The sequence below is a fragment of the Amblyraja radiata genome, chromosome 24 (assembly GCF_010909765.2).
Source record: "Amblyraja radiata isolate CabotCenter1 chromosome 24, sAmbRad1.1.pri, whole genome shotgun sequence".
NCBI classification, from domain to species: domain Eukaryota; kingdom Metazoa; phylum Chordata; class Chondrichthyes; order Rajiformes; family Rajidae; genus Amblyraja; species Amblyraja radiata.
In genome coordinates, this window is record NC_045979.1 from 26,992,735 (window position 1) to 27,020,274 (window position 27,540).

The 27,540-nt window shown below is 45.9% G+C and overlaps 3 protein-coding genes across 9 annotated transcripts in view; 2 read left to right on the forward strand and 1 right to left on the reverse strand.

The window, feature by feature from the left end:
- The window catches only part of LOC116986919 (transcription factor ETV7-like), a 36,991-nt gene extending 20,241 nt beyond the window's left edge, over positions 1-16,750 (reverse strand). Inside the window, exons 1-2 of one of the 7 annotated variants that reach the window (XM_033042724.1) lie at positions 16,647-16,750; positions 1,061-1,184 (exon numbers count right to left, since the gene is read on the reverse strand). In XM_033042724.1, the coding sequence (XP_032898615.1) occupies positions 1,061-1,169 (109 nt within the window). In that variant the 5' untranslated portion in view covers positions 1,170-1,184; positions 16,647-16,750. Of the gene's footprint in view, positions 1-1,060; positions 1,336-6,608; positions 7,050-15,519; positions 15,906-16,646 lie in introns of those variants that run through there. The other 6 variants (XM_033042725.1, XM_033042726.1, XM_033042722.1 and 3 more) reach the window with 6 other exon arrangements.
- Positions 16,553-22,918, forward strand: LOC116986921 (arsenite methyltransferase-like). Its single transcript, XM_033042729.1, has 2 exons — positions 16,553-17,143; positions 20,679-22,918. The coding sequence occupies exons 1-2, from the start codon at positions 16,711-16,713 to the stop codon at positions 20,876-20,878; spliced, it is 633 nt and encodes a 210-aa protein (XP_032898620.1). The 5' UTR covers positions 16,553-16,710; the 3' UTR covers positions 20,879-22,918.
- A 342-nt stretch (positions 22,919-23,260) lies between these two features.
- Positions 23,261-26,378, forward strand: LOC116986920 (arsenite methyltransferase-like). The gene is made up of 2 exons (XM_033042728.1): positions 23,261-23,754; positions 26,113-26,378. Exons 1-2 carry the CDS (start codon positions 23,319-23,321, stop codon positions 26,310-26,312), a joined length of 636 nt encoding a protein of 211 aa, XP_032898619.1. The 5' UTR covers positions 23,261-23,318; the 3' UTR covers positions 26,313-26,378.
- Positions 26,379-27,540: the final 1,162 nt, after the last annotated feature.

Below are 27,540 nucleotides of genomic sequence, written 5' to 3' on the forward strand. Positions count from 1 at the left end.
CCATATCCCCTGACTCCGCTATTTTTAAGAGCCTTATCTAGCTCTCTCTTGAAAGCATCTGGAGAACCTGCCTCCAAAGCATCCAAAAGCACCATGCAAGTATCTCCACACATGGACTGCAGCAGTTCAAGAAGGCAACTCACCTCTACCTACTTCAGGTCTATTAGCAATGGGCAATAAACTTTTGGTGTGGCTAGTGGCACTCGCATCCTATATGTGAATATAAAATGTACTATACATATAATAAGAGACAGAGGATACTTGATCTTTATTTCTGAATTTGCCATAATGTTTTTGGCATTTTTTAGACTGGAGCAATTGTTACAGGTATTAGTACAGTACTGACAGAGATATATGGTTTCATCAGTCTGACAAAAGGTCCCAACCCGAAACATCACCTATCCATGTTCTCCAGAGTTGCTGCCTGACCTGCTGTGTTACTCCAGCACTTTGCATTCTATATGGTTTCAGGAATGGTTGCACTAAGGACTTTAAGCTTTTTGCACTGGTATTGGGGTTCTTAAGTTGTTGAATTTCCATTATCTATGTTTATTCCGTTATCTATGAGCACTGTGTTGATAGGCCCATTAAGACCAGTAAGGTCCTTACTTACTTCTGCAAGCAAGAATTTAATTGTTGTGTTGTCAGTAGATTCTTAAGTTATAAGAGCAGAATCAGGCCATTCAATGATGACTGATCTATCATTCCCTCAACCCCATTCTCCCCATAACCTCTGACCTTCAGCCCATTGAGTCTAACCTCTGACACCCATATATAATCAAGAATCTGTCAATCTGCACCTTAAAAATATCCATTGACTCGGCCTCCACAGCCTTCCGTGGCAATGAATTCCACAGAAACACCACCCTCTGATTCAAGAAATTCCTCCTCATCTGCTTTCTAAAGGTGTGCCTTTTATTCTGAGGCTATGGCCTCTGATCCTAGCCTCTCCCACTAGTGGAAACATCCTCTCCATCCATGCCTTTCACCATTTGATAATAGATATAACAATTAAACACTCTTGATTCTTCTACCGCAAACCCTACACGATGGTACTCACTCAGTTTCCGGGGCAAATGGCTGAGGAAGTCCCGAGGACTGCTGTACACAGCAGTGGCGGGTCTGGTCTGAAATGGAGGGGATAGTTCGGTTGAGCTGCGGGGAGACATGGTACAACCTGGCTCCTGCTGGCAAAAACAAAAATCCAAATCTGAAGAAAACATCTGCAGCTCAATAAAACAAATCAAATGCAATTTTAAGGAACCTGTCATTACGACACTAGTATCACACAATGGTACAGCTAGTAGAGCAGCTGCCTCTCAACACCGGATCAATCCTGACCTCGGGTGCTGTCTGTGTGGAGTTTGCATGCTTTCTCTGTAACCTTTTTTGTTTCCTCCGAGTGCAACATTTTCCTCCCACATCCCAAAGACGTGCTGGTTGGTAAGTTAGTTAGCCATGCACATTGCCCTGATATGTAGATGAGTGGTAGATACTGGGGCGAGTTTATGAGAAAGTGGGAGACCGAAGGAAATGGGATTAAAGTAAATTGCTGACATCAGGATACTTGAAAACTCTGAATTCCTGCAATGCAAACTTCAATGTGATAACATTCTACAAACATATTTCATGATACGTGTATGATACAAACAGAGCAATGTAAATGTGGCTTTGTAGAGGTCCTATCATATTCCCTACACTGCCCTAACCCGTACAGTGCCAACAAACCTATTTCAAAGTGTTATCCCTGAATTAACATGAGTACAGAGAAAGATTGCCTTTTGTGGGAATTTATTGTATGTAAATTGTCCGTCGTGCTTTCCACATGGAACGGAGGGCTGAGGTGAAGAGCTTTATCCTGTGAGGTGATTAAACAGTTAAGACACAAAATGCTGGAGTAACTCAGCGGGTCAGGCAGCATCTCTGGAGAAAAGTGATAAGTGACAGATTGAAACCCTTCCTCAGACTCCAAGAGTCTTCTGAAGAAAGGTCTCAACATTAAAGGTCACCTGTTCCTTTTCTCCAGAGATGCTGCCTGTCCCGCTGAGTTACTCCAGTATTTTGTGTCTATCTTCGGTGTAAACCAGCATCTGCAGTTCCTTCCTACACAGTTAATTAAACAGGTTGGTCTCGTACTTGCTGAGTTTACAAAGATGAGGTGAGATCTTGCTTAGATAGAAATTCTCCTTATGGGACTTGAACTGCAGATGCTGGTTTACAAAGAAAGACACAAAGTGTTGGAGTAACTCAGTGGGTCAGGCAGCATCTCTGGAAAACATGGATAGGTGACATTTCAGGTTGGCACCTTTTTTCAGTCTAAAGAAGTCCCAAAATTACCTATCCATGATCTCCAGAGATGCTGCCTGACCCGCTGAGTTAAGCCAACATTTTAGGGGTTTTTTTAATGATTTTCTCTTAGTTGCTATGTTCTGAATTGGGAATCACAGTCTTAAAATAAATTGCTCATTACTCTGGACAGAGATAACAAAATATTTCTTCACTTGGAATGTAGTAAATCTTCAGTACTCTCAACACAAGATCTGTGAAGGCTTCGTCACTGAGTATATTCCATTTTATGGCATATTTTATTTTCCCCTCTTGACATTAGGAGGCCATTCGGCCCATCAAATTTAAGGCAGCTCTTAGAGTGCTCCCAGCAACTTCCACATTTCCCTGTAGGCAATTTTCTCTCACCTGCCCATTTAACTCAATGTCACAGCTGGTAGATCTGCTGCCTCACAGTGCATGAGAACCGGGTTGAACATTAACCTTGGATGCTGTCTGTGTGGAGTTTGCACATTCTCCCTCTGACAGGAGGGAGTGGATGAGAAAATAGGATAACATAGAGCTAGTCCGAATGGGTGATCGAGGGGGGCCAAAGAGCCTGTTTACATGCTGTATCTCCAAACTAAATTCCAACGTGGTTCTTTTACCATCCACTCAAAGCCAATAAAACAAGGAACCAGCACATCTATAGGATGCAGGAGGAATCCAGTGCACCTGGAGAAAACCCACACAGGTCACGAGGAGAATATACAAACTCCACAGAGACAGCACCCGTAATCAGGATCAAATTTGGGCCTCTGGCGCTGTGAAGCTGCAGTTCTAGTAGCTGTGCCACTGTGCCACCCCTGTGCATTCTCATTGTGCAGGAGGCAGCACCAATACAGCAGACAAAGAGTAGGTGAGGGTGCCAGAGAAAATTTGGAACAAGGACTGTTCCAAACAGCCAAAGTCAAGTACTCCACAGTTAAGGCCCATACAAGTGTCCATAACTACATCGTTGATATGTACAAAGTGGGAGGAATAGAAAGAGAAATTGTTGAGCAAAGGTCTAGGAGAGTTTACAGGGCAGGTCCACTGATAGATCTCGTTCAGTTTGCTCTCACCTCCTGCAAAATCGGAGAACCTCCAAAGTGACTCCAATGCACAGAATGGGCCAAAATGTTTGGAGCGAATATGATGCCTGGTTAAACTAATTTCATCTGCCTGTACATGATCCATATCCCTCTATCTCCAGCATTCCCTTGAGCCCATCTTAAATACGCAAACATCACTTTCATATCTGCCTCCATCACCACCCCAACACAGTGTAAAAAAACTTACCTTGCACATCTCTGTTAAACCTTCCACCTCTCACCTTATACCTACGCCCTCTAGTGTTGGACATTTCCACCCTGGGGAAAAGGTTCTGTCCAAAGGTCTTCGAGAGGAGATCTTTGGTTCTGTCTACCCTATCCATGCCTTTCACAATTTTATATACCTCTATCAAGTCTCACCTCAACCTCTGACATTCCAGAGAAAACAAACCAAGTCTATCCAACCTTTCCCTGTAGCTGAAACCCTCTGGTCAAAGAAGTATTCTGCTAAACCCCCCAAATTCAGGGACAGTTTTTTCCCAGCTGTTATTATCCTATCAAATATTAGAGAGCGGTCCTGAGCCATTATCTACTTAATTGGAGATCAAGTGGACTTTACTGGCCTTTATCTTAGACTAAATGTTATTCCCTTTATTGTGTATGTGTATGCTGTGAATGGTTCGATTGTAATCACCTATAGTCTTTCCGCTGACTGGTTAGCACATGACAAAAAGCTTTTTGCTGTACCTTGGTACACATGACAATAAACTAAACAGCACCTTCTCCAAAGCCTCCACATCATTCCTGTAATGGGGCGACCAGAACTAGGCGCAATATTCCAAAGGCAACTTAACAAAAGTTCTATGGAGTTGCGTCATGACTTCCTGACTCTGCTATTCAATGCCTCTGTCAATGAAGGCAATCATAACATATACCATAGGTACACAAAATTGCTGGGGAAACTCAGCGGGTGCAGCAGCATCTATGGAGCGAAGGAAATAGGCAACGTTTCGGGCCGAAACCCTGATAACATATACCATGTTGTGGTTATATAGTATTTCCAGCATCCCCTGGTAGGTGGGTGAATGGAAGATCAGGTTTCAGGCAGACCAAGTCGCCTGACACTCCGAGATGAGGGAGTTTGGGGTGGGGAGAAGGGGGGTGGGGGGGGGTGGTGGCGTGGAAGTGGGGTTGGGGGATGTTGGGTGGGGGTTGAGGAAGTTAGAGGTGGTTGGGCGGGGAGAGGGGGGTTGAGAGGAGGTTGCCAGTTGTTGGAAGGGGGAGTTGGGAGGGAGGTGGAGAGGTCAAGGGACTTGGGGTGGTTGGGTGGGGAGTGGGGGCATTGGAAGGGGTGGAGGGATGGTGAGGTTAAGGGTGTTGGGAGGGGAGGTTGAGGGAGTTAGGGTGGTTAGGAGCGGTTGGGGTTGGGGGTGTTGGAAGGGGGATGGAGATTGAAGGGGATTGGGACGGGAGGTTGTGGGGGTTTTGGAAGGAAGGGGGGGTTGAAGATTGGGGGGTGAAGGAGGTTTGGGGATGGGTGGGGAGGGTTTGAGGGTGATGGTGGTGGCAAGATAGTGTGGAGGGAGATTGTGCGGGGATATTTGTGGGTGGGATTGGGAGACTGGGTGGGGGTCATGAGGGTTAGCTTCCCCACAGGAAATCCTCGCCAAGGGACATATAGAAGTTGGGAGGTCATGTTGCAGTTGTATATGACGTTGGCGAGACCGCATCTAGAATATTGTGTTCAGTTCTGGGCAGTTAGAGGAAAGAAGGTACACACAAATGCTGGAGAAACTCAGCGGGTGCAGCAGCATCTATGGAGCGAAGGAAATAGGCAACGTTTCAGGCCGAAACCCTCTGAAGGTCTGAAGAAGGGTTTTGGCCCGAAACGTTGCCTATTTCCTTCGCTCCATAGATGCTGCTGCACCCACTGAGTTTCTCCAGCATTTGTGTGTACCTTCGATTTTCCAGCATCTGCAGTTCCTTCTTAAACACAGTTATAGGAAAGATATTGTCAAGCTTGAAAGGGTTCAGAAATGATTTACGAGGATGTTGCCAGAACTAGAGGATGTGAGCTATCGGGAGAGGTTGAGTAGGCTGGGTCTCTATTCCATGGAGAGCAGGAGGATGAGGGTGATCTTATAGTGTACAAAATCATGAGAGGAATAGATCAGGTAGATGCACAGAGTCTCTTGCCCAGAGTAGGGGTATCGAGGACCAGAGGACATACATTCAAGGTGAAGGGAAAAAGATTTAATAGGAATCCGAGGGGTAACTTTTTCACACAAAGGGTGATGGGTGTATGGAACAAGCTGCCAGACGAGGTAGTTGAGGGTGGGGCTATCCCAACGTTTAAGAAACAGTTTGACATGTACATGGATAGGACAGGTTTAGAGGGATTTGGACCAAACGCAGGCAAGTGGGACTAGTGTAGCTGGGACATTGTTGGCCGGTGTGGGCAAGTTGGGCCGAAGGGTCTGTTTCCACACTGTATCACTCTCTGACTCTGACAGAGGGAGCATTGAGGAGGGAGGGGCCAAATGGCCTCCTCCTGTACCTATCTTCTAATATCTTAAATCAGACAGTGTGGTCCCAGTGGATCAGAGGGGGGGAGAATGAAATCAGTCGGGGGTGTCCCCAATGGGAAGGGGGGAGGATCAAATGGCGGTGGGGGGAGGGGAGTAGGAAGCAGACGAGGGTGTCCCCCAAGAGGTGGGGTAATAATATGGGGGCATCTGAAAATGTGGTTCTAAGGAAGGAGGTAGGACGATATCAGACGAGGGCGAGTCCGAGGAAGGGAGTAAGATGGGGGGTGAGGGGTAGGGCAAGTGGTCCGTGGAGGGGGGGTAATGACCAAACAAGGGGGCACAGGGCAAGTGGTTAGCAGGCTTTGTGGGGGGGGGGGGGTCAGATAAGCGGTCCGTGGGGGGGGGGGGGGATGTCTCAGCAAAGAGAATTTAAGGAAGGGGTGGAATTCGATAATGTTGTCGGGTGGGGGTCAGACTGGGGGGGGGTCAGACTGGGCGACGGGACAGAATAGGGTTAGAGGGGGGGGGGTGATCAGATTGGGGGACGGGACGGAATGGGGCTTAGACTGGGGGGGGGGGGGGGTTGTGGGCTGCCCGGGGGAGTGGGTAGAAATCCCGGGTGAAAGGGTTAGAGGACCCTGGGGCGCGGGGTGAGTGGGGGCTGCAGGTCCCGGGCGGATCGAGGCGGGGTTGGTGCCGCGGGGGGGGGGTTACCTCTTACCTTGAGCCGGGGAACTGACTCACAGTCTGTCATGGTCCTTCCACAACTTCCAGCAGCGAGCAAAAATAAATGAAGTTATCGGGGGCTCCCCGATCGGCTCCGTAGCCCCCCCTCTCGAATAACCCGGGGCAGCGACCAGGGCAGAGTGGGCAGTTAGGAGGGAGAAGGTGCGAAGCCCCGGCTCTGGATAGTCACATCGCCCGCAGCCCAATTCTTCCGGGAAACAAAATCGAAAGCACCGGATCTGGAGAAGAGGCGTGTGAGAGAGCGACACTTCCTTGGGGAACGACACTGAACCATTCAACAGGTAGAGCAGGTCACCCAGAGCTGAACAAGGCGAGCGCCAATCCCCAGCCTCGGCGAGCTAAGTTTGCAACTTGTTACCTAAGCCTGGACTGAGAAAAATACTGCCTCTTCGAACAGGTAACGCGGCGTAAGTAGTGCATTTTATACACACACATATTATAGATACATACATGCACACATGGGTACACATACACATCGACACACACACACACACATATTAAACCCATATACACACATATATATAAATATCAAATGTGTGTGTCTAAAATATATATGTGTCTATACATTTATATTTGTGTGTGTACATATGTGTGTGTTTGTCTTTAAAATGAATTACTTTTAGTTCAAGCGGCCAGCTCGTTACCCGTTCTCTCTATTTATCTATAAATAATACACATATATATATACTAAATATATATTATTGACACACACGCTTATGTATAATGTAGATATAATATATATTAGATTAGATAGATAGATAGATAGATAGATAGATAGATAGATAGATAGATAGATAGATAGATAGATAGATAAATAGACAGACAGATAAATAGATAGAATGATCTTAGTGTTTAACTAACACTACGTGGGTATTTTCACCATGTGTGATGTTTTCAGAAATAGAAGTTTAACTGTAAGAACATTACTGGTGGGGAACTGGGACGGGATATGGAAGTAACAAAGCTCCACTCATTTTTGAAGTGAAACCAGAAGTTGCTGACAAAGGAGAGTTGAGTGTGTGATTTTTTTCACAGATGCGAGAGACCCGCAGCCTCTCAATTCCAGGGACCCGGGTTCGATCCCGGCCTTGCTCCTTGCCTCCATCTCTTCCCCCCCCCCCCCCCCTTCCCCTTCCCCCCCCCCCCCCCCCCCCCCCCCGGCGTGAATTTCACCTTAATTGGTACATGTGACAATAAACTGACCTTGAAACCTTGAAGGCGCGTGTTTCTGCGCTGTATGAACTGGAGAATGTTAGTGATAAAAAGACACAAAGTGTTGGAGTAACTCAGCGGGCCAGACAGTGTCAATGGAGAAAATGAATAGGTGACGTTTCGGGTCGAGAGCCTCCTTCAGACCCGAAAGGCCGAAACGTCGCATATTCCTTTTCTCCAGAGATGCTGCCTGACCCGCTGAGTTACTCCAGCATTTTGTATCCGTCTTCGGTTTAAACCAGCATCTGAAGTTCTTCCCTACACAAAAAGGAAGTGGAGATGGCTGGGGATACCTACCGATAGTAAATAATAAAAGGCATGTCGGGGAGATGTGCAGATAAAAGCAAGGGAATTAAATTCATCCCTTTGATGGTTACCAGCAGCAAGCAAAATGGCCCCTTTGTGGATTACAGGAGACATTATTAAATATCAAGAGATCTTTGGACAAGTACATGTAAAGGAAAGGTTGAGATGGATATGGGCCAAATGCAGACAAGTGGGACTAGCTCAGTAGGCAGCTGGGTTGGCCTGGACCAGGTGAACTGAAGAACCTGCCTCTGTTTGAGGCTGTTTGACTAAAGTAGCCAGGAACAAAAACTTCCTGATAGTCATTCAGTGTGGAAACAGGCTCTTTGGCCCAACTTGCCCACACTGACCAACATGCCCCATTGCACTAGTCCCATCTGCTTGCGTTTCGCCCATATCCCTTTAAACCTGTCCTATCCATGTACCTATCTAATTGCTTCTTAAATGTTGCGATAGTACCTGCCTCATCTCCTCCTCTGGCAGCTCGTTCCATACACCCACTGCCCTTTGTGTGAAGAAGTTACCCCTTAGATTCCTATTAAATCTTTCCCCTTTCACATTAAACCTATGTCCTCTGGTACTCGATTCCCCTACTCTGGGCAAGAGACACTGTGTGTATATCCGATCTATTCCTCTCATGATTTTATACACCTGTATAAGATCACCCCTCATCCTCCTGCGCACCAAGGAATAGAGCCCTAGTCTGCGCAACCTCTCCCTGTAGCTCAGACCCTTCAGTCCGGACAACATCCTCGTAAATCCTCTCTGTACCCTTTCCAATTTAACAAAATCTTTCCTGTATCATGGTGCCCCAGAACTGAACACAATACTCTAAATGCGACCTCACCAACATCTTACAGCATGTACTTCCAACCTCTTTATGATGATGAGATGTGTTTCAGAATACTTTGAAGGACAACCAAAAAATTGATGAATAAAGGCAAATAGGAATAGAGCCCACCACAATGTTTTGAGAATACGGCACTGTCTAACTTTGATTGTGCCAGACTAATAGATTTTCTGAGCGACTGGACGCTGCTCCTGCTAATACCCAAACACACTATTATTTTACTTTTTTATGTTACACAATGGTTGAATGAATGTTCTCGTATCTCTGCTGAGTTTAAAGGGAGCTGCAAGTAATAATAATAATAATGGATGGGATTTATATAGCGCCTTTCTAATACTCAAGGCGCTTTACATCGCATTATTCATTCACTCCTCAGTCACACTCGGTGGTGGTAAGCTACTTCTGTAGCCACAGCTGCCCTGGGGCAGACTGACGGAAGCGTGGCTGCCATTCTGCGCCTACGGCCCCTCCGACCACCACCAATCACTCACACACATTCACACACAGGCAAAGGTGGGTGAAGTGTCTTGCCCAAGGACACAACGACAGTATGCACTCCAAGCGGGATTCGAACCGGCTACCTTCCGGTTGCCAGCCGAACACTTAGCCCATTGTGCCACCTGTCGTCCCTAAGTAAACAAAGCTCTCTGGACCCTGGCTCTGACCATTAACCTACATGTGTTCCTGGAGACACTAGAAACTGCAGATGCTGGTTTGTCAAAAAAAACCCCCACTTGTGCTGGAGTAACTCCAGCGGGTCAGACAGTATCTCTGGAGGACATCTCTCCCCCGACTAGTGTCAGTCTGAACATCTGCCAATTAACCCTCCCTCACCTGTATACGGCTATCACTTGCCTGGCTTTGTCCCAACCCCAAAAGGTCACAAAGTATTGGAGTAACTCAGCAGGCCAGGCAGCAACCTTGGAGAACATGGATAGGCAACGTTTTAGGTCGAAACCATCCCACCCCCATCATTTTTCCAGCTTTCTCTCCTCTACCACAAACAGTCTGAAGAAGGATCTCGACCCGACCCGAAACGTCGCCTATCCAGGTCCTCCAGAGATGCTGCCTGATCTGCTGAGTTGGTCCAATATTTTGTTTTGTTCTTAAGCTGTGTTCCTGATCCCTGGCCTGTCTTTAACTCTGGATTTGGCTGCCCATCCAATCCACGTTTCAGATCCTTGCCACGGCCACAGTCTTGAACTTCCGACCCTCATTCTAGACTAATGCGTAAGCCAAATGCCAAACCATTGGATTTTACCACCAGTCAGGTGGTGGATTGCTGGAGTTCTACTGTAATGATAAACAGAAAAACAAATCACAGAGCTTCTGAAAGTGAAAATGAAAGGACTAGTGACGGGGAATGTGGGTCTCTTACAGTTATAGACAGAAGAATGTTCAAAGGTTCGTAGGTTCAAAGGTATTTTATTGTCCCGTGTACCAATTAAGGTACAGTGAAACTCGATTTATCATACAGTCATACTGGTGAATAAGGAATTAAACAACTATTTTGAGTCCGTTTTCATTAAAATATATGAAATATGAAAAATATGAATTCTGAGCAAATAAAATAAATTAATAGCAGTAAAGGAATACTACTGAAGCCTGAGACTAATAAACCCCAAGGATCTGGCCATCTACACCCTAGACTGTGGGAGGAGATGGAGATGGAGGCAGTGAATGGTCTGGTTATCATGTTCCAACATTCTACGGATTCTGGAGTGGTTCTTGAGACTGAAGGGAAGCAAATGTGATCCCACAATTTAAGAAAGAAAGTAGAAGGAAACAGGGAGCTACTGATATGTTGGTCTGACATCAGAGGGGCGGGGAGTCAGTGTCAGAGGATTTAAAGGATATGATGTCATGACACATCAAAACAATTATATGATGGATTTATGAAAGGAAAATCAAGTTTGATTAAGAATCAGGAGTCTCTTGAGTAGAACTTCTGGATATGGTGTATTTAGAGTTTCAGAAGATTTTCAGTAACGTCCCACACATGACATAAGGAAGCTGGAGAAGAGAACTTCGAACAGTATAACATAGCACAGGAACAGGACCTTTACCCACAATGTCTGTGCCAAAAGAGACACCAAGTTAAATTAACCTATCCATGTTCTCCAGGGATGCTGTCTGACCCATTGAATTGCTCCAGCATTTTATGTGTCTTTCCTTGGTAAACCAGCAAACCTAAACTAATCTCCTCTGCCCACATGTGATCCATATCTCTCCTTTCCCTTCATTGCTAAGTGCCTATTTACAGTAAAAGTATTTTAAAAGCTGCTCTGCTATCTGCTTCCACTACCACTCTTGGCAGTGTGTTCCAGGCTTCCACCACCCTCGTTGTAAAAAAACAACTTCCCCCTCCACATTACCCTTAAACCTTTCACTCCTCTGACCTTAAAGCTATGTCCTCTAGCCTTTGATATTTCCACACTGAGAAAAAGATCCTGGTGCATGATTTGCAAGTGCAGCATGTTGCAACATAACACCCCCACTTCTAAATTCAACAGGTAGACACAAAATGCTGGAGTAACTCAGCGGGACAGGCAGCATCTCTGGAGAGAAGGAATGGGTGACGTTTTGGGTCCCGCTGAGTTACTCCAGCATTTTGTGTCTACCTTCAATTTAAACCAACATCTGCAGTTCTTTCCTACACATTCTAAATTCAATACCTTGACTGATGAAGGCCAATGTGCCGAAAACCTTCTTGACCAACCTACCACTTTGGTTGAAGGCTGGCACTTGTTTACAACCAATGGTTCCAATTACGGTAACTCCAATTGAAGCCTGGGTTAAATTGGGACTATGGAACCACTCATACAGGGTAGCACAAAAATAGACCATTCAGCCCAATGGGACCATGTCAACATTCAAGCACCTATCTTTTTGCACCATTCCTACCCTAACTCATTTTATTCACCCCACATTTCCATCAACTTCCTCCAGATTCTACCACTTATCTACAAGCTAGGACCAATTTACATTGGCTAACTAACCCAGCAACCTGCACACATTGAAGATGTGGGAGGAAACCGGAGCATCCATTGAAAACTCAAATAGTCACAGGGAGCGCACAAAAACTCCACGCAGTAAGCACCCGAGGTCATTATTGAAGCTGTCTCACTGGAGTTGTGAGGCTGTGGCTCTTCCACAGTGCCACCCATGTTCCAGTAAAATTATAGTGACATGTAGCATGTCTACGGAAAATGGGTGGACAGGGAACTGGTACCAAGTTTAATAACTATTGAATAAGAAAAGAAAATATAAACACAGTATAATGGAAAACATAATAGCCTTGTTAAATTAGCAAATGGCAAAAAATGGTGGAGTTACCGACAGTAAAGAAGGCTGTGAAAGGCTGTTTATTCACAATGGGCTATTTAATTGATCAGCATAGAGAAATCTATGTATAGATCACGTATAGTATTTCTGCTACTGGTTAGCATGCAACAAAAGCTTTTCACTGTACATCGGTACACGTGACAATAAACTAAACTAAACCTAATCTGTGGACTGGGGTGAGCTGTGCAGACGAAGAGAGTGGGTGCCAGCAACATTCAGACACAGTTTCAGACACAGCAGTGTGTGGTGGTGTGGAAGGCTGTAATTTGTACCAAGATTCTGATTCAGCAGCGGTGTGAACCAGGGTTCCAGAATGCAGGGGGCAGCACGGTGGCATAGAGGTAGATTTGCTGCCTTTGCAGTGCTAGAGATCCGGGTTCGATCCTGACCATGGGTGCAGTCTGTATGCAGTTTGCGTGTTCTCCCTGTGCCAACGTGAGTTTTCCCCGGGTGCTCCGGTTTCTTCCCACACTCCAAAGACATACAGGTTTGTAGGTTAATTGGCTTCAGTAAAGATAGTGCGAGTTGTATGGAGATCGCTGGTGGGCGCAGACTCAGTGGACCAAAGAGTCTCTTTCCACGCTGCATCTCTAAACTAAATTAAACTAGATGAGGAACCTTTGCAAAGATGAAGCAGTGCCATGTTTTTGTTTTGACTTACTAAGGTGGAGCTGGGGTGGGGTGGGGTGGGTGGGGGTGTTAGTTGAACACAACCTTGTCCTCATCAACAGGGATGCTGTAATGATGATCAACTGCTTCAGGTTTCTTGGCATCCATATCACCAGCAACCTAACCTGATCACTTCATACTAATGCAGTGATCCCCATTGCCGGAATGAGGCCACACGCTAACTGGAGGAACCGCACCTCATATTTCGCTTGGGTAGCTTACAACCCAACAGTGTGACATTGAATTTACAATTTTATCTAACTACATAATCCTCCCCCTCTCCCTTCTTCCCCCATATACCCCTCCATCATTTATCCTCCTGCTCTTATTTTGTCTGCTGCCCCCCCCCCTTCCCTGTGCTCCAACTGAACATGCACCTATTTCTCCTCTCCTCCTCTCCTTCCACCTATAATCCTTCCTCTAGCTTCACAATTTGCAACTCTTCAATCCTTTTGTCTCACACCTTCTGTCTTTCCATGTCTAGCCTTTGTCCAATCATCTGCCTTTCAAATAACCCACCTCACCTGTGTTGGCCTAATTTGGATTTCATTCAGGCCATTCAGCTCTGTCCAAACAGGGACATAAACATTTATTCTCTAGCTCCCCACAATGTTCTCGGATATATCTAATCAGACCTGGAGGATTTATCTATCTTCATACACCTTAGGACGTCCAGTACCTCCTCAACTGTCTTCAAGGCATCTCCATGAATTGTCCCAAAGTTCCCAGTCTTCATACCTTTGTCAACGGTAAATATTAATTGAGGACCTTGCCCATTACTTGTGGCTCCACACATAGGTGACCACTTTGGTTTCTGAGGGGCCCTATTCTCTCTCTAGTTACCCTCTTTCCCTTAATGTACATAAAATCTCTTAATATTAATTGCCAGAGTTGTCTCCGGGTCACTTTTTGCCCGCCTTATGGATTTACATGTCTGGTTATATTCAATTTGTGTAAGAAAGGAACTGCTGATGCTGGTTTAAACTAAAGATAGACAGAAAAAGTGGAGTAACTCAGCGGGACAGGCAGAATCTCTGGAGAGAAGGAATGGGTGACTTTTCGGGTCGAGACCCTTCTACAGACTACTGAACTCAGTCTAGCTGAGTTACTCCAGCTTTTTGTGTCTATATTCAATTTGTGACTGACAAAAGCCTAGTTTTACTTTCAAAGCCAGGTGACTGAATTTTCGTTCATCTTTTAGCTGCAATAGTTTTCTTTGTTCAATTTCTACCCACGGCCATAGGAGAACGGTTCCCTGATTTGATTGTTGTAGATGACAGCAATCTGTAAACAACAGCAGCACCCAGAGGATTTCCAGGGAAGTGGGAGTAAAACACAGCCAGAAAATCACAGCAGTGAACAATCAAGTGAACAAGTCACCTCAGCGGCTTCAACACAATGCTTGATCAGAATGCAGCAAAGTGCATCTTTTTCATGTTAAGTTTTGCCCATTTAATATTTGATGAGCTTGTTTTGTTAACTAACCCTGTAGTCTATCCTTAACTTTAGTTAGAACCTTTCAGGCTTGTTCAGCAACATTTTGTGCTGAGATTTTCCTTTGCTCTGCACAAGAAAAGCAACAAGGTGGGCTGCTGTTCAGCACCTGAGCCAGAATAGACTATGTCAATGGACCAGGGAGAGGAAAGGTTTGTAGCTAGGACTTTGCAAGCTCAGTACAGCCAGGGAGCCTGTGGTCAGCAGTATAAAATAGCAGCAGAATGGAACCAGTGGGTGCCTGATAGTGTCAGAGACATAAAATGCAGGAACAGGCTCTTCAGCCCACTGAGTCCATGCTAACCATCATCCACCCATTAGCATTGATTAGTCATTGAGTCTGTCATAGAGCCATGCAGCACGGAAACAGGCCCTTCGGCCCAATTTGCCCATGCTGATCAAGATGCCCCATCTATTCTAGTTCCACCTTCCCGCGTTTGGCCCATATTCCTCTAAACCTTTTCTATCAAAGTACATATCCAAATGTCTAGTTGAGGCTGGGACTATCCCATAATTTAAGAAACCGTTAGACAGGTACATGGACAGGACTGGTTAGGAGAGATATGGACCAAGTGCAGGCAAGTGGGACTAGTGATGCGGAGACATTGTTGGCCGGTGCAGGCAAGTTGGGCCGAAGGGCCTGTTTCCACACTTTATAACCATGACTCTAAATGTTATTACAGTATGTGCATAAACGACCTCCCCAGCAGCTCATTCCATGTACCCATCACCCTGTGTGAAAAAGCTGCCCCTCATTAAATCTTTCCTCTCTCCCACATTAATCTCAACCCCAACACATTTTTAAAATTCTGCCCATATTCTTAACAACTCTACCATTCATCTACATATTCAGGACCTGCTGACTTGCACAACTTTGGAGGAGAAAACAGGAGGACCTTGATGGGCTGATGGGCCTGTTCCCGTGCTATATGATTCTATGTCGCCTGGAATATCAGCCTGCAGTTGCAACAAATAAGTGTGAGCAATGGTGTTGGTATCTGATACAAACCTGTAGCAAGAATTATTCCCTCTTCTTCTGCTTCTGCCCTTGTTTTGTCTCCATTCCACAAGCCTTGTGGTCCCTCCCTTCCTGTCCTCTCTGCTCTCCTCCCTCCACTGCCTTCCTTGCCATGCAGTTTTTCTCTCCTCCCCTGTCCTTTTGCACACAATCTTCCCCTTCACCCATTTCCCCTCTCGCTTCACCATCTCCACCCATTTCCCTCTCCCCATTGCCATTTCTTGCTCTTCTCAATCCCCTTTCCTCACACTAGATCCTCTTTCCTCTTGCCCTACACCTTTGCTCATTTGCCTCCATCTTGCTCCATTTCACGGAGTCTCCCATCTCTTCCTCTACCATACTTCTCTACATTTTCACTACCTCATCCCCATCTCTCTCTCTCTCATCCATCTTTCTACTCCTCTCTCTCTCTCCCTTTTCTCCTTCTCTCATCTCCCTCTCACTCCTTCTCCTCTCACCTCTCCCTCATTTTCCATCTCTCTCTCATCTCCCGCCATCCTTCTCACTCCTCCTTTCTCTCTAATTTCGAATTTTCTCTCTCCCTATCTCATCTCTCACCTTTCTCTCTATCTTTTACCTCTCGCCCCCTCCTCCCTCTCTCTCAATACCACACTTCTTTCTCCCATTTCTCCCTCTCCCACCTCAGCTCAGCTCGCTCACTCCCACCTCTTTCTATCTTTCTATCTTTCTCTCTCTCTCTCTCTCTCTCATATCTCTCTCCCCCTTGCTCTCTCTCCCTCTCTCACACATTATCTCTCCCTCGTACTCTCTCTCCCACACTCACTTTCTCCCCCTCTCTCACACACATCTCTCTCCCCGCCTCTCCTCTCTCCCTCATTTCTCTCCCTCATTTCTCTCCCTCTCACGTCTCCTCGCTTTCTTTCTTTCTCTCATACTCTTTTACACTCTCTCTCTCTCACGCACACATATCATCCTCTCTCTTCCACTCTTATTCTCATTCTCCCTCTCTTTCACACACAAGTCTAAAGCATCTAGAAACATTCACTTCCAGAGCACTCTCCCTTTCACCTCAGTGACAAGTCCCTCAACCAATCGGTCGTGCAAGTTGTGCTGGGACGATATCTGGCTTTGGTGTTGTCGACGAGGCTGCCACTCACCCGGCAAGGACTGTTGTGCTGTGCAGCGGCAACAGGAACAGTGTGGTGTAGCTCTGTGGTTTAAATGTTGGTCGAACGGCTCACACGGCAGCTGGGGAAACCCACTCGCAACCTGTGGGGTTGGTTGGTCAAAAGATTTCTTGAGAGAAACAGATTCTTAGAGGCGAGTGCCGTGAAACTGTGCGACATACAGCCCGAGAATGTGGTTCTGGAGCTGGGCTTCGGTCCGGGCCTGGGGTTGCAGGAAGCTGCCCGGCGTCTAACACAGCCCGGGGGGAAACTGTACGGGCTGGATATCTCGGAGTACATGTATAATACCGCCAGCGAGCGGCTGCGGGCGGACATCCAGTCGGGGAAGGTGACTCTGTTTCTGGGCAGCGTGGAGCAGATCCCTTTGGCGGACAATGCGGTGGACAAGGTTTATCACTGCAACTGTTACTACTTCTGGCCTGACCTGCGAGCTGGGAGCAGAGAGATCCACAGGGTGATGAAACCAGGTACAATGTTTACCGAGTCAGCCGAAAGCCGAGAGATTCCCAGAAGGGTTGAAGGAAAGCTGGAGAGCGACAGGGGAGATATTGTGCACAAACTGTGTTTCCAGAACACTGATGCATCTAGCTGAATGTCGATTAAACATTTATTACAAACCACAGTGGCGCAAATGGCAGAGCTACTGCCTGGTAGCACCGAGATCGGGTTCTATCCAGATCTTGAGTGCTGTCTGTGTGGAGTTTGCATATGCTTCCCGTCACAGAGTGGGTCAGAAGAAGGGTCTCGACCCGAAACATCACCTCTCCATGTTCTCCGGAGATGCTGCCTGAACAGGGCCGGATTTAGATGAAGAGAGGCCCTAAACTGTTCCACTTGTGAGGCCCCTCCCAATCCCCCACCCCCACGACTAGAGGAAAGATGGTCCACCAGATTGACACCAATTTGTAGCCGAGCGTGGCCGATGAGATAAGGGGCTGGAAAGCTGCGCTATTTATTTATTTATGCATCTATTTATTTATTTATTTATTCATTTTTTATTGCCAGTGCTAGTGTCGAGTTATTGGCTTATTATTGGCTATTATTCTGAAATGGTGGGCAAGGAAAATTACTGAAGGGTTGTTTAGAGACTACAGTGCGTTGTGACAGCATATGTAAGAAAGGCCTATGGCAGAGTAAAAAATATTATACACCTTACACGGCTCTATTAATTTTTTTTCTCTGTTGTCAGCCGGGCAACCTCAGCAGCTTTTTAAGTTGCCAAATGGCAGTTTAGGTGGTCATTTAAGACGGCTTGCATGACGCGTGCGATAATGTGCTCGGACGAAGTGCGTAGTTACCAGTCAGAATTATGCTCAATGAAGCATTCACATATTATTTCTGCTTCAAATAAAGTCACAAACTAAACATATTCACCAAACAAGACATGATATATACCACAATGACATGCAGCAAAATTATAATACAGTGTCTCAACTCTTTCTACACGTTGCAATGAATGCAATTTCTATTATTTCTTTCCACTTCCAAACAAAAATGTGGTTGGATTATTCAGCGTATGATCAACCTCGGTGAGACCAAGCGCAGGCTTGGCGATCGCTTTGCACAACACCTCCACTCAGTTCGCAATAACCAACCTGATCTCCCGGTGGCTCAAAACTTCAACTCCCTCTCCCATTCTGAATCTGACCTTTCTGTCCTGGGCCTCCTCCATGGCCAGAGTGAGGCCCACCGCATATTGGAGGAGCAACACCTCATATTTGCTTGGGTAGTTTACACCCCAGAGGTATGAACATTGGCTTCTCTAATTTCAGGTAGTCCTTGCTTTCTCCTTCTTCTCCTCCCCCCCCCCCCCCCCACCTCTACCCCCTCTCTCCACCCTCTGTCCTCCCCCCCCCCTCTCCCCTCTCCCTGTCGCCCCTCCCTCCCTCCCCTCTCCACCCACTTCTCACACCCTCTCCCCCCTCTCACCCTCCCTCCCCCCCTGTGTGCTTGGGGGGTGGTTAGTATGTGTGTGACGCCGCAGCCCCCCCCCCCCCCCCCCCTCGCAACCGCAACCGCGTGTTGAGGGGATGGTTTAAGACTGAGGGCATTTAAACCATCGGTGCTCAGGCAGGTTTAAGTTCTGCCGCATTCCATCCAGGGCTCGTTTTTTAAAAATTCGATAAAAGCTGCCTCAACTGGGGAATAAAGTAGGAAAAACTAGCTTTGCATGCAAGCTAGTGTGTTTTTGTTTTCTGACTTACTAACGCTATGAGACACATGTTGGAAGAGGCTTTGAGTGAATGCAGTTTATTTTGTAGATGGCAAACACTGCAGCCGTGGTGCATCTATGTCGGAAGGGCTGAATGGTGCATTTGGTGGATGGGGTGCCATTGGTATGGTCTCATTCATACTGGATAGTGTTGAGCTTTTAAACCACTGATGGTGTATGGTGTTGTTTTTCCCGCCCTCCTGACTTCAGGAGGGCGGGAAAACAACACCATACACCTCTGCACATCGATGGAGCTGATGTGGAAAGGGTCAGCAGCGTGAAGTTCCTAGGACTCCACCTGTCAGATGACCTGATGTCCACAACCAACACCACAGCACTGGTCAAGAGAGCCCAGCAGCGACTACGCCCTCTCCGAAGACTACGTAAAGCAGGTCTCCCCACTACACATCTACGAACTTTTTATAGGGGGACAATCGAGAGCACATTAACCAACGGCATCACTTCCTGGTTCGGGAGCTGCAAGGCGTACGAACGGCACCAACTTGACAGGATTGTGAAGACCGCCAGCAGGATTATTGGTGCTCCACTCCCTTTCTTGCTGGACATATACAGGAAGAGATGTATCAACAGAGCCATCTCCATCATCAAAGACCCCTACCACCCATCGCATCACATATTCTCCATCCTGCCATCTGGAAAGAGGTACAGGAGCATTAGCTGCAAAACCAGCAGGATGCTCCTCAGCTTCTTCCCGCAGGCTATAAGACTGTTAAACGGACTTTGCCCCCTGCCAAAGTATCGCGCTCCAACCACCAACCTGGACAGAGCCACTGTTGTGCCGCTGCCGATCGGAACGCCTGTTGATGTTTAGTTGAGAGTAGTGTTAAACTTGTTCATGATATATGTATTTCTTTTTCTATTTATTTTCTACTGCACACTGAATGGACACTGGTTTGAGTAACGTTTTTTTGTTTCCTCTGGGTATGTGAGTACTCAGGAAAATAACAATAAAGATATACAATACAATACAATACAAACTATGTACTCATCCAGGCATTCCTGGCATGCTCCTGACGTGCCCTTATTGAAGGTTATCTGGTGGTGAATCATTTACTGCAGAATACCCAGTCTCTGATCTGCTCTTCCCACAATGTTTATGCAGCTGGTGTAGTTAGCTAGTCAGTTCTTGATTTTGGTTTATTCTTGCCACAAGAAGTAAGACACAGTGAAAAAACATTTTTTGAATGCTTTCCAGGCAAATCATACCATACACAAGTACGATTAAACCATGCATGAATAAATCAGAAAGTGCAAAAGGCAAAGAAACTGTTCAGCTCCCACATTTCCACCAATATGCACACTTGATTTAAGTTTTACCAGAGCAGCTCCATGCCATATGTGGTCAATGTCAAGGACAATGCACCTCGTCTTTTGAAATTTAGCTTTTGTCTCTCTTTAGCTTTTGTACCCATTTGTCTTTTAGACCAAGGCTTTGATAGACTCTGTAACCAAGTTACTGGCAAAATCCAATCCGACTAATAGTGAGTAGGTGGAGCAAAAAACCCCTGCAGAAAGCAGAAAGCAGAAATACGAGAGAAAAATACGAAAATGGTGGAAACGTTGAGCTGATAAACCAGTATCTGTTGGTGTACCCTAGGCCACTACAAATGGGACTAGCTTAGTTGGGGTATCCTTGATGGGTCCATCGTGTTCCAGATTCTGCAATATATTTCTCCCTATAGTGTTACTTCCGTGTTAATAGCTCTTATCATTGAAATCTCTTCAACACTTCCAATAAAACCGAATATTTATTTATTTGCATTGGCCAGGAGCTTTGATGGTGACTGCCTTGCATCTGGAATACCTGCAGAAGTTGATTGCTGCCGGACTGTTGAAGGGGACAAAATGGCACCCTGAGCCATATATGGAGGCGCTCCGTGAGGTGGGATTTGTCGACGTACGCATGGAGGAGCAGAGATTCAGAGGAGAATCTTTTCAGGCAATCTTCGCTGCAGCAAAGAAGGCCTGAGTGTGATGTTCCCCCGAACCATTATATTTCAGTAACCTGATGATTCATTAGTAATGTGAATGCATTGTGGAAGACAATCACTTCCACCAATAATATTTACATCACCATTGACTTAAATTTAATATGTGCAGAGGAATTTTACAGTACTCCTTAGTGCCTCTTTTGTGAAGCTATTCAATAATTGACTGTACAATTCTCTACTGCAAACAAATAGCAGCAAATAGGTATGTGTCCTAACTGCAATGTGTAGGGATGGCTGCAATAAATCTATCTGTCAGATGTTGAGGATGACTAGCGGAGTAGACCCGATGGACCGAATGGTCTACTTCTGTTCCTATGGATTATGAACTAACGCTAACAATCTTTTCACCAATATCTTGGTGAAACCCCTCAATAATATAGAACCTTCAATAGGATAAGAAGAGTTTAGCCAGGCAACTCATGGGCAGTATAAGACAGCAGATGCTGGTTTACACCGAAGAGAGACACAAAATGCTGGAGTAACTCAGCGGGTCAGGCAGCATCTCTGGAGAAAAGGAATCGGTGACGTTTTGGGTCAAGGCCTCTTGCTCCGTGGACTGTTCTATCAGTGCGTAAAACTTAGAGCTGCATGTTAAATCTTGATTTACTGTTTTTAATAATAAACCAAATGTTAACAAATCCAGCCCGCGTTTATCTCAGGCTGGTTGTTAATTACCAATTTGCTGTCATTTATTTCCATCATCTAGAGTTTGGACTGTTCCAATGTTCTTAATATTAGATGATCTTTTTTAACCCAAGAAGAGAATATCCTTGGTCTATTTGGTGAACCTCATTCAATGTCAGGCCATTTAAAAAAATACGAAAAGACAGACAGCCCGCTTTGTATGTAATGACTACAAACGCGAATTGAGCATGAATAATATGCTGACTTCTCTCGGATGGGATACCCTAGAGCTCCGCAGAATCAGGCCATCAATCTCCCGTCATCAGAATCACTTATTGCAATTTACAAGGAGATTTACAAAATCACGCCATCAAGTCTCCCATCATCCGAGAGCACCAACTACCATGAAACAGGACAAAATAACGGTCCCTACATCATCAACTCACTAAATTTCAATAAACTTTGCTACCAATATTCCCTTTACCCAAGGACGATAAGGGAATGGAATAGGTTGCCACCCAACACACGCTCTGCTCCCGATGTTAAGTCATTTAAAAAGGGGATTGAGCAACTAGATCTCCTCGACATGGTCAAAAAGGCCCACTTCAAAATTTAATCACCACTCTACTCACTCTGACCTGCACGAGATAACCACTGATGAGGTGTTTGCGCAGTAATCAACCAGACAGTTGGCGCGACTGCCATCGTGCGGCGCCCCTGGTGATAAATGCTGCCTGATCCGCTGAGTTACTCCAGCACTTTGTATCTAACTTTGGTATAAACCAGCATCTGCAGTTTTTGTGTCTCTACGTTTTCCTGTGCTGTATGGTTCCAGTGTTTACCTACTGCCCAGATCCAGTACAAATGGATGTTATTGCCCATTGATGATACTATCCTGGTATCTTTTATTTTTAGGACAATTCCTTGATTTCTATTTCCAGATACGAAAATATGATACCCTTTGAAGGAATCTGATATTACAACAAAAGAACACAACACAGTTATGCAGGAAAGAAGGCTGATCACTCTATCCATCAGTCTGAAGAAGGGTTTCGGCCCGAAACGTTACCTATCTCCTTCGCTCCATAGATGCTGCTGCACCCGCTGAGTTTCTCCAGCATTTTTGTGTACCTTCGATTTTCCAGCATCTGCAGTTCCTTCTTGAACACTCTATTTAGTCTCCTCCCACACTCTGATGTTCCCAGATAGAATAGCTCGGTAATGATCATTCAGTTTATTTAAAAAATGAAGATCGTTCATTTGCCATTGTCTGTTGTGCTGCTGCAAGTAAAATAATTTCACTATCTGGGACATATGCCAATATGACCGCTGTACTCTTACTACAAGTTAGAATTTCACTATCTTGGACACATGACAATAAAACACTCTTGACTCTTGGCGTGTTGTTGTCGGTCGCCACTCGCCTCACTCGTCTCCACTCGTCTCGCATTAACTTCAGTGACAAGACCCCAACCAACTCCTTTCCGCGTGTAAATCGAATTTGGACACATCCCTGCCTTCGGCGTGCAGGGGTGGGCGTGGGTCGTGCGGCATGGGTGGGCGTGGGTCGTGCGGCATGGGTGGGCGTGGGTCGTGCGGCATGGGTGGGCGTGGGTCGTGCGGCATGGGTGGGCGTGGGTCGTGCGGCAAGGGGTGGGCGACTGGGCGCAAAGATCTTATAGCGTACAATACGTTTGCGTGAGAGTAACCCATCTTGCTTCGCTATAAGATCTTTGACTGGGCGTGTGTTGTGCAATTGCAGCGGGAGCAACGTTGGTGGCTGAAGTTGGAGAAATGTTCGCTGAGTGGTTCTCGCAACAACTGGCGAAACCTACCCACAGCTTGTTGGGATGGGTGGCGAAAAAGTTATTTGAGAGGAATAACAGATTCCTGGAGGAGAGTGCCGTGAAACTGTGCGACATACAGCCCGATAATGTGGTTCTGGAGCTGGGCTTCGGTCCGGGCCTGGGGTTGCAGGAAGCTGCCCGGCGTCTAACACAGCCCGGGGGGAAACTGTACGGGCTGGATATCTCGGAGTACATGTATAATACCGCCAGGGAGCGGCTGCAGGCGGACATCCAGTCGGGGAAGGTGACTCTGTATCTGGGCAGCGTGGAGCAGATCTCTTTGGCGGACAATGCGGTGGACAAGGTTTATCACTGCAACTGTTACTACTTCTGGCCTGACCTGCGAGCTGGGAGCAGAGAGATCCACAGGGTGATGAAACCAGGTACAATACTAGATCCGCGTGATCACTGTGTTCATCGACCCGCCACTACCCATCTACGCACCCTGTTTACTGGGACATGGACTGGGTGATTCAAATGCTCGTTCAATACCACTACCACTACCACGGACTGAGAGTAGACACCTCATATGTCAGAGGGTAGTGTATGTGGAATTCATTGCCACGGAAGGCTGTGGAGACCAAGCCAATTAATATTTTAAAGCAGAGATTGGTCGATTATTGATTAGCACGGGTGTCAGGGGTTATGAGGAGAGGGCAGGAGAACGAGGTTGAGAGGGAAAGATAGATAGATCCGCCATGATTGAATGACGGCGTAGACTTGATGGGCCGAATGGTCTGCCCCGCTGAGTTACTCCAGCATTTTTTGTCTATTTTCCCTATAGGGGAGTTGCACGTAAGGTCACTGGGTCAGAGGGCTCGACGCACGGAGCCACTAAATCCAACTGGAAGACATCCGTCACTTCCGGTATATGTTATTAATGCTAGAAACGCGTACTTTCTAATGTTTTTTACATCTGTATTTTATGTTTTCTTTCAGGAAAATAAAAATAGAAAATGCTGGAAATAATCAGCACGTGTGAATGGTGTAACAGAGAATGTTTTTGATAAATTGTACTGTTAAAAACCGCCAAAATGTTGAATTTTTGCGCTGAAAAAAATTGTGGGAGTCGGGGTAAGTGTGAGAGACATGTACCCAACTTCAGAATTCCAAAACGTGAAGCGAAATGAAGGTATAGAGAAGCGAGAACTGAAGGGACTATAGCAGCTAAAGTGCTTGGTAAACATTGAAATTATTGGGAATTATCGTGTTTGTTCACTGTATTTCATCAAGTAAGGCATTATTTGTGTTTTTTCTTGATTCCTTTGGTATCTAAAAATTCTCAGAAGTGATAAATCTGGCTGTAAATATTTCTTCAGATGCGTTTTCATTTTGTATGTAAAAACCCACTTGGGAACCATGGGCAATTAAAAAAAATTACAGCCAGATTTATCACTTCTGGAACTTTTTAGATGCCAAAGTAATCAAGAAAAAGCACAAATAATGCCTTGATTGATGAAATGCAGTGAGCAAACGGCCAATGTTCGCCAAGCACTTTGGCTGTGTTGTCCCTTGAGCTCTCGCTCTCTATTTACCGTAATTTCTCCTCATTTTTGGAATTGTGAAGTTGGCTAAATGTCTCTCACGCTTATCCCGATTTCCATAATTATTTACAGCGCAAAAATTGACAATTTCGGCGGGTTTTAACGGGCCCACTACGCTGGAAACAATGGTAGGTGCCTACCTGCAGTTCATCGCGTGTAATCCATTTGGAGTAGCCTAGCACCAGTACGAGTCATGGGTCGTGACCCGACTGCCGTGAAACCTCCCTATAACATGAACTTATGTCAACTGGGAAACAATATAAGCAAGAGAGGTTTTCCGTGCACAGTGAACTTATTTGAGGGAGCAGGGCTGTAGATAGAACATTTAGCCATTGTCCAGGCCCAGTCCCATCACCACCTCTTCCCATCCCTCTAAGGACCAGTGCTTTGCACACCCACAGTTTGAGTCATTGAGTCGTACAGCGCAGAAACAGTCCATGCCGATCAAGATGCACTTCAGTCCCACCACTGGAATCTACTCCAGTCCCACCGACCCACATATTTACCCATATCCCTCTAAACCTTTCTTATCCATGTAACTGTCCAATTGTCTTTTTAAATGCTGTTATAGTATTTTAAGGATCTACTTCATAGGGTTCATTTTGTGTCTATCTTCGGTTTAAACCAGCATCCACTGTTCCTTCCTACACATATTGTTGGCCCCTCGCTGTGATTTCTCCTGCTCTCCAGCTCTACAACCACGTTTTAACTCAGACTCGCTCATTCATTTGTTCTTTGTACCTTTTCATATCTCTAGTTTCCCTCCCCCCCTCCCCACTCTCAGTCTGAAGAAGGGTCTCGACCTGAAATATCAGTTATTCATTTTCTCCAGAGATGCTACCTGACCCACTGAGTTATTCCAACATTTTGTATCTCAAATTCTACCATGGAAGTTTGTGTAGGAAGGAACTGCAGATGCTGGTTTAAACCAAAGATAGACACAAAATGCTATCTCAAAAAACTCAGCGGGACAGGTAGCATCCCTGGAGAGAAGGAATGGGTGACATTTCGGGTCGAGACAATTCTTCAGACTCTAAATCTGAAGAAGAGTCTCGACCCGAAACATCACCCATTTCTTCTCTCCAGAGATGCTGCCTGCCCCGCTGAGTTACTCCTGCATTTTGTGTCTTTCTTGACATTGAAGTTGCTTCATATACCTTCCAAAGAAACCATGTGTTTCTCCCTTTTATTCCACAGGAGCTCTCATGGTCACCACCTTGCACCTGGAGGCCCTGCAAAGGGTGGTTGCTTCTGGAGTGTTGAAGGATACAAACTGGCAGCCTGAATTGTACATGGAGGCTCTCAGTGAGACGGGATTTGTTGACGTGCGCATGGAAGAGCAGCAAGACAATGAAAGATCCTTCAAAGCCATCTTTGCCACAGCAAACAAGGCCTGAGATTGCTATTATCAAAGCCATTATTATCATTAATAGCTTAATACTAAATGGAGCATTGATCCTTTAGCTATGGATAAGTATTGTGGAGCACAATGACCTACAATTGTCCCAGATTATTTCAATTCACGCTGTTTTGTTAAACTCTGCTTTGTTTTGAACATTGCTGCCCTTTTAGCCTCAGGTCCGCCTGGATGCATGGTCTTTGGAGCAGATGTAAGATCGGCCTTCCCGAGAGTGAATCTGCTGAAAGCTGTTGGACTGGATGGAGTGCCCAGCCATGTTCTCGGGACCAGGGAGGTCAAGCAGGCAGAGTTATTCACAGACGTCTTTAACCTTTCACTACTTAGTTCTGAGGTCCTAACCTGCCGCAACAAGGCTGCTATCATCTCGGTGCCAAAGAAAAGAGGGGTAACATGCCTTAATGACTACCATCCAGTGTCTCTGGCCTCCGCCATCATGAAGTGCTTCGAGAGTCTGGTGTTGATGCACATTAACCCCAGTCTCACTGACAGCCTTCATCCACTACAGTTTAACTACTTTTGCCACAGGTTTAAGGCTGACGCCATCTCCCTGGCCCTACACTCATCTCAGGAACAGCTAGATAACAAGGATACCCACGCCAGACTTGTTTATTGACAATAGCCCTGCCTGCAACACCTTAATCCCATCCAAACTCATCGGCAAACCCCTGGATCTAGCACCCCTTCTGCCAGTAGATGCTAAACTTTCCGATGCATAGACCGCAGTCAGTGAGGATAGGTGACTATGCATCCTCCATAATAATACTCAACAATGGTGCCTCAAAAGGATGCACAATCAGACTCCCACTATACTCCCTATAACCCACAAGTGTGTGGCCTGATTTAGCTGCAAATCCATCCATATTTGCAGATGATACCACTGGATGGGCCAGTTCTCGAACAATGATGAGTACATGAAGGAGATAGAGAGTTTAGTGACAAAGTATCAGGACAGTAAATTCTCCCTCAATGTCAGCAAGATGAAGGGTTAGTTTTCAACTTCAGGAAGTGCGGTGAAGTACATGTCCCTATCAGCATCAACGGTGCCGAAGTGGAAATGGTTGAGAGCTTCAAGTTCCTAGGTGTAAATATTACCAACAATCTGCCTTGGACCAACCACATTGAAGCTACAGCCAAAAAGCACACTAATAACCATATAACCATATAACAATTACAGCACGGAAAACAGGCCATCTCGGCCCTTCAAG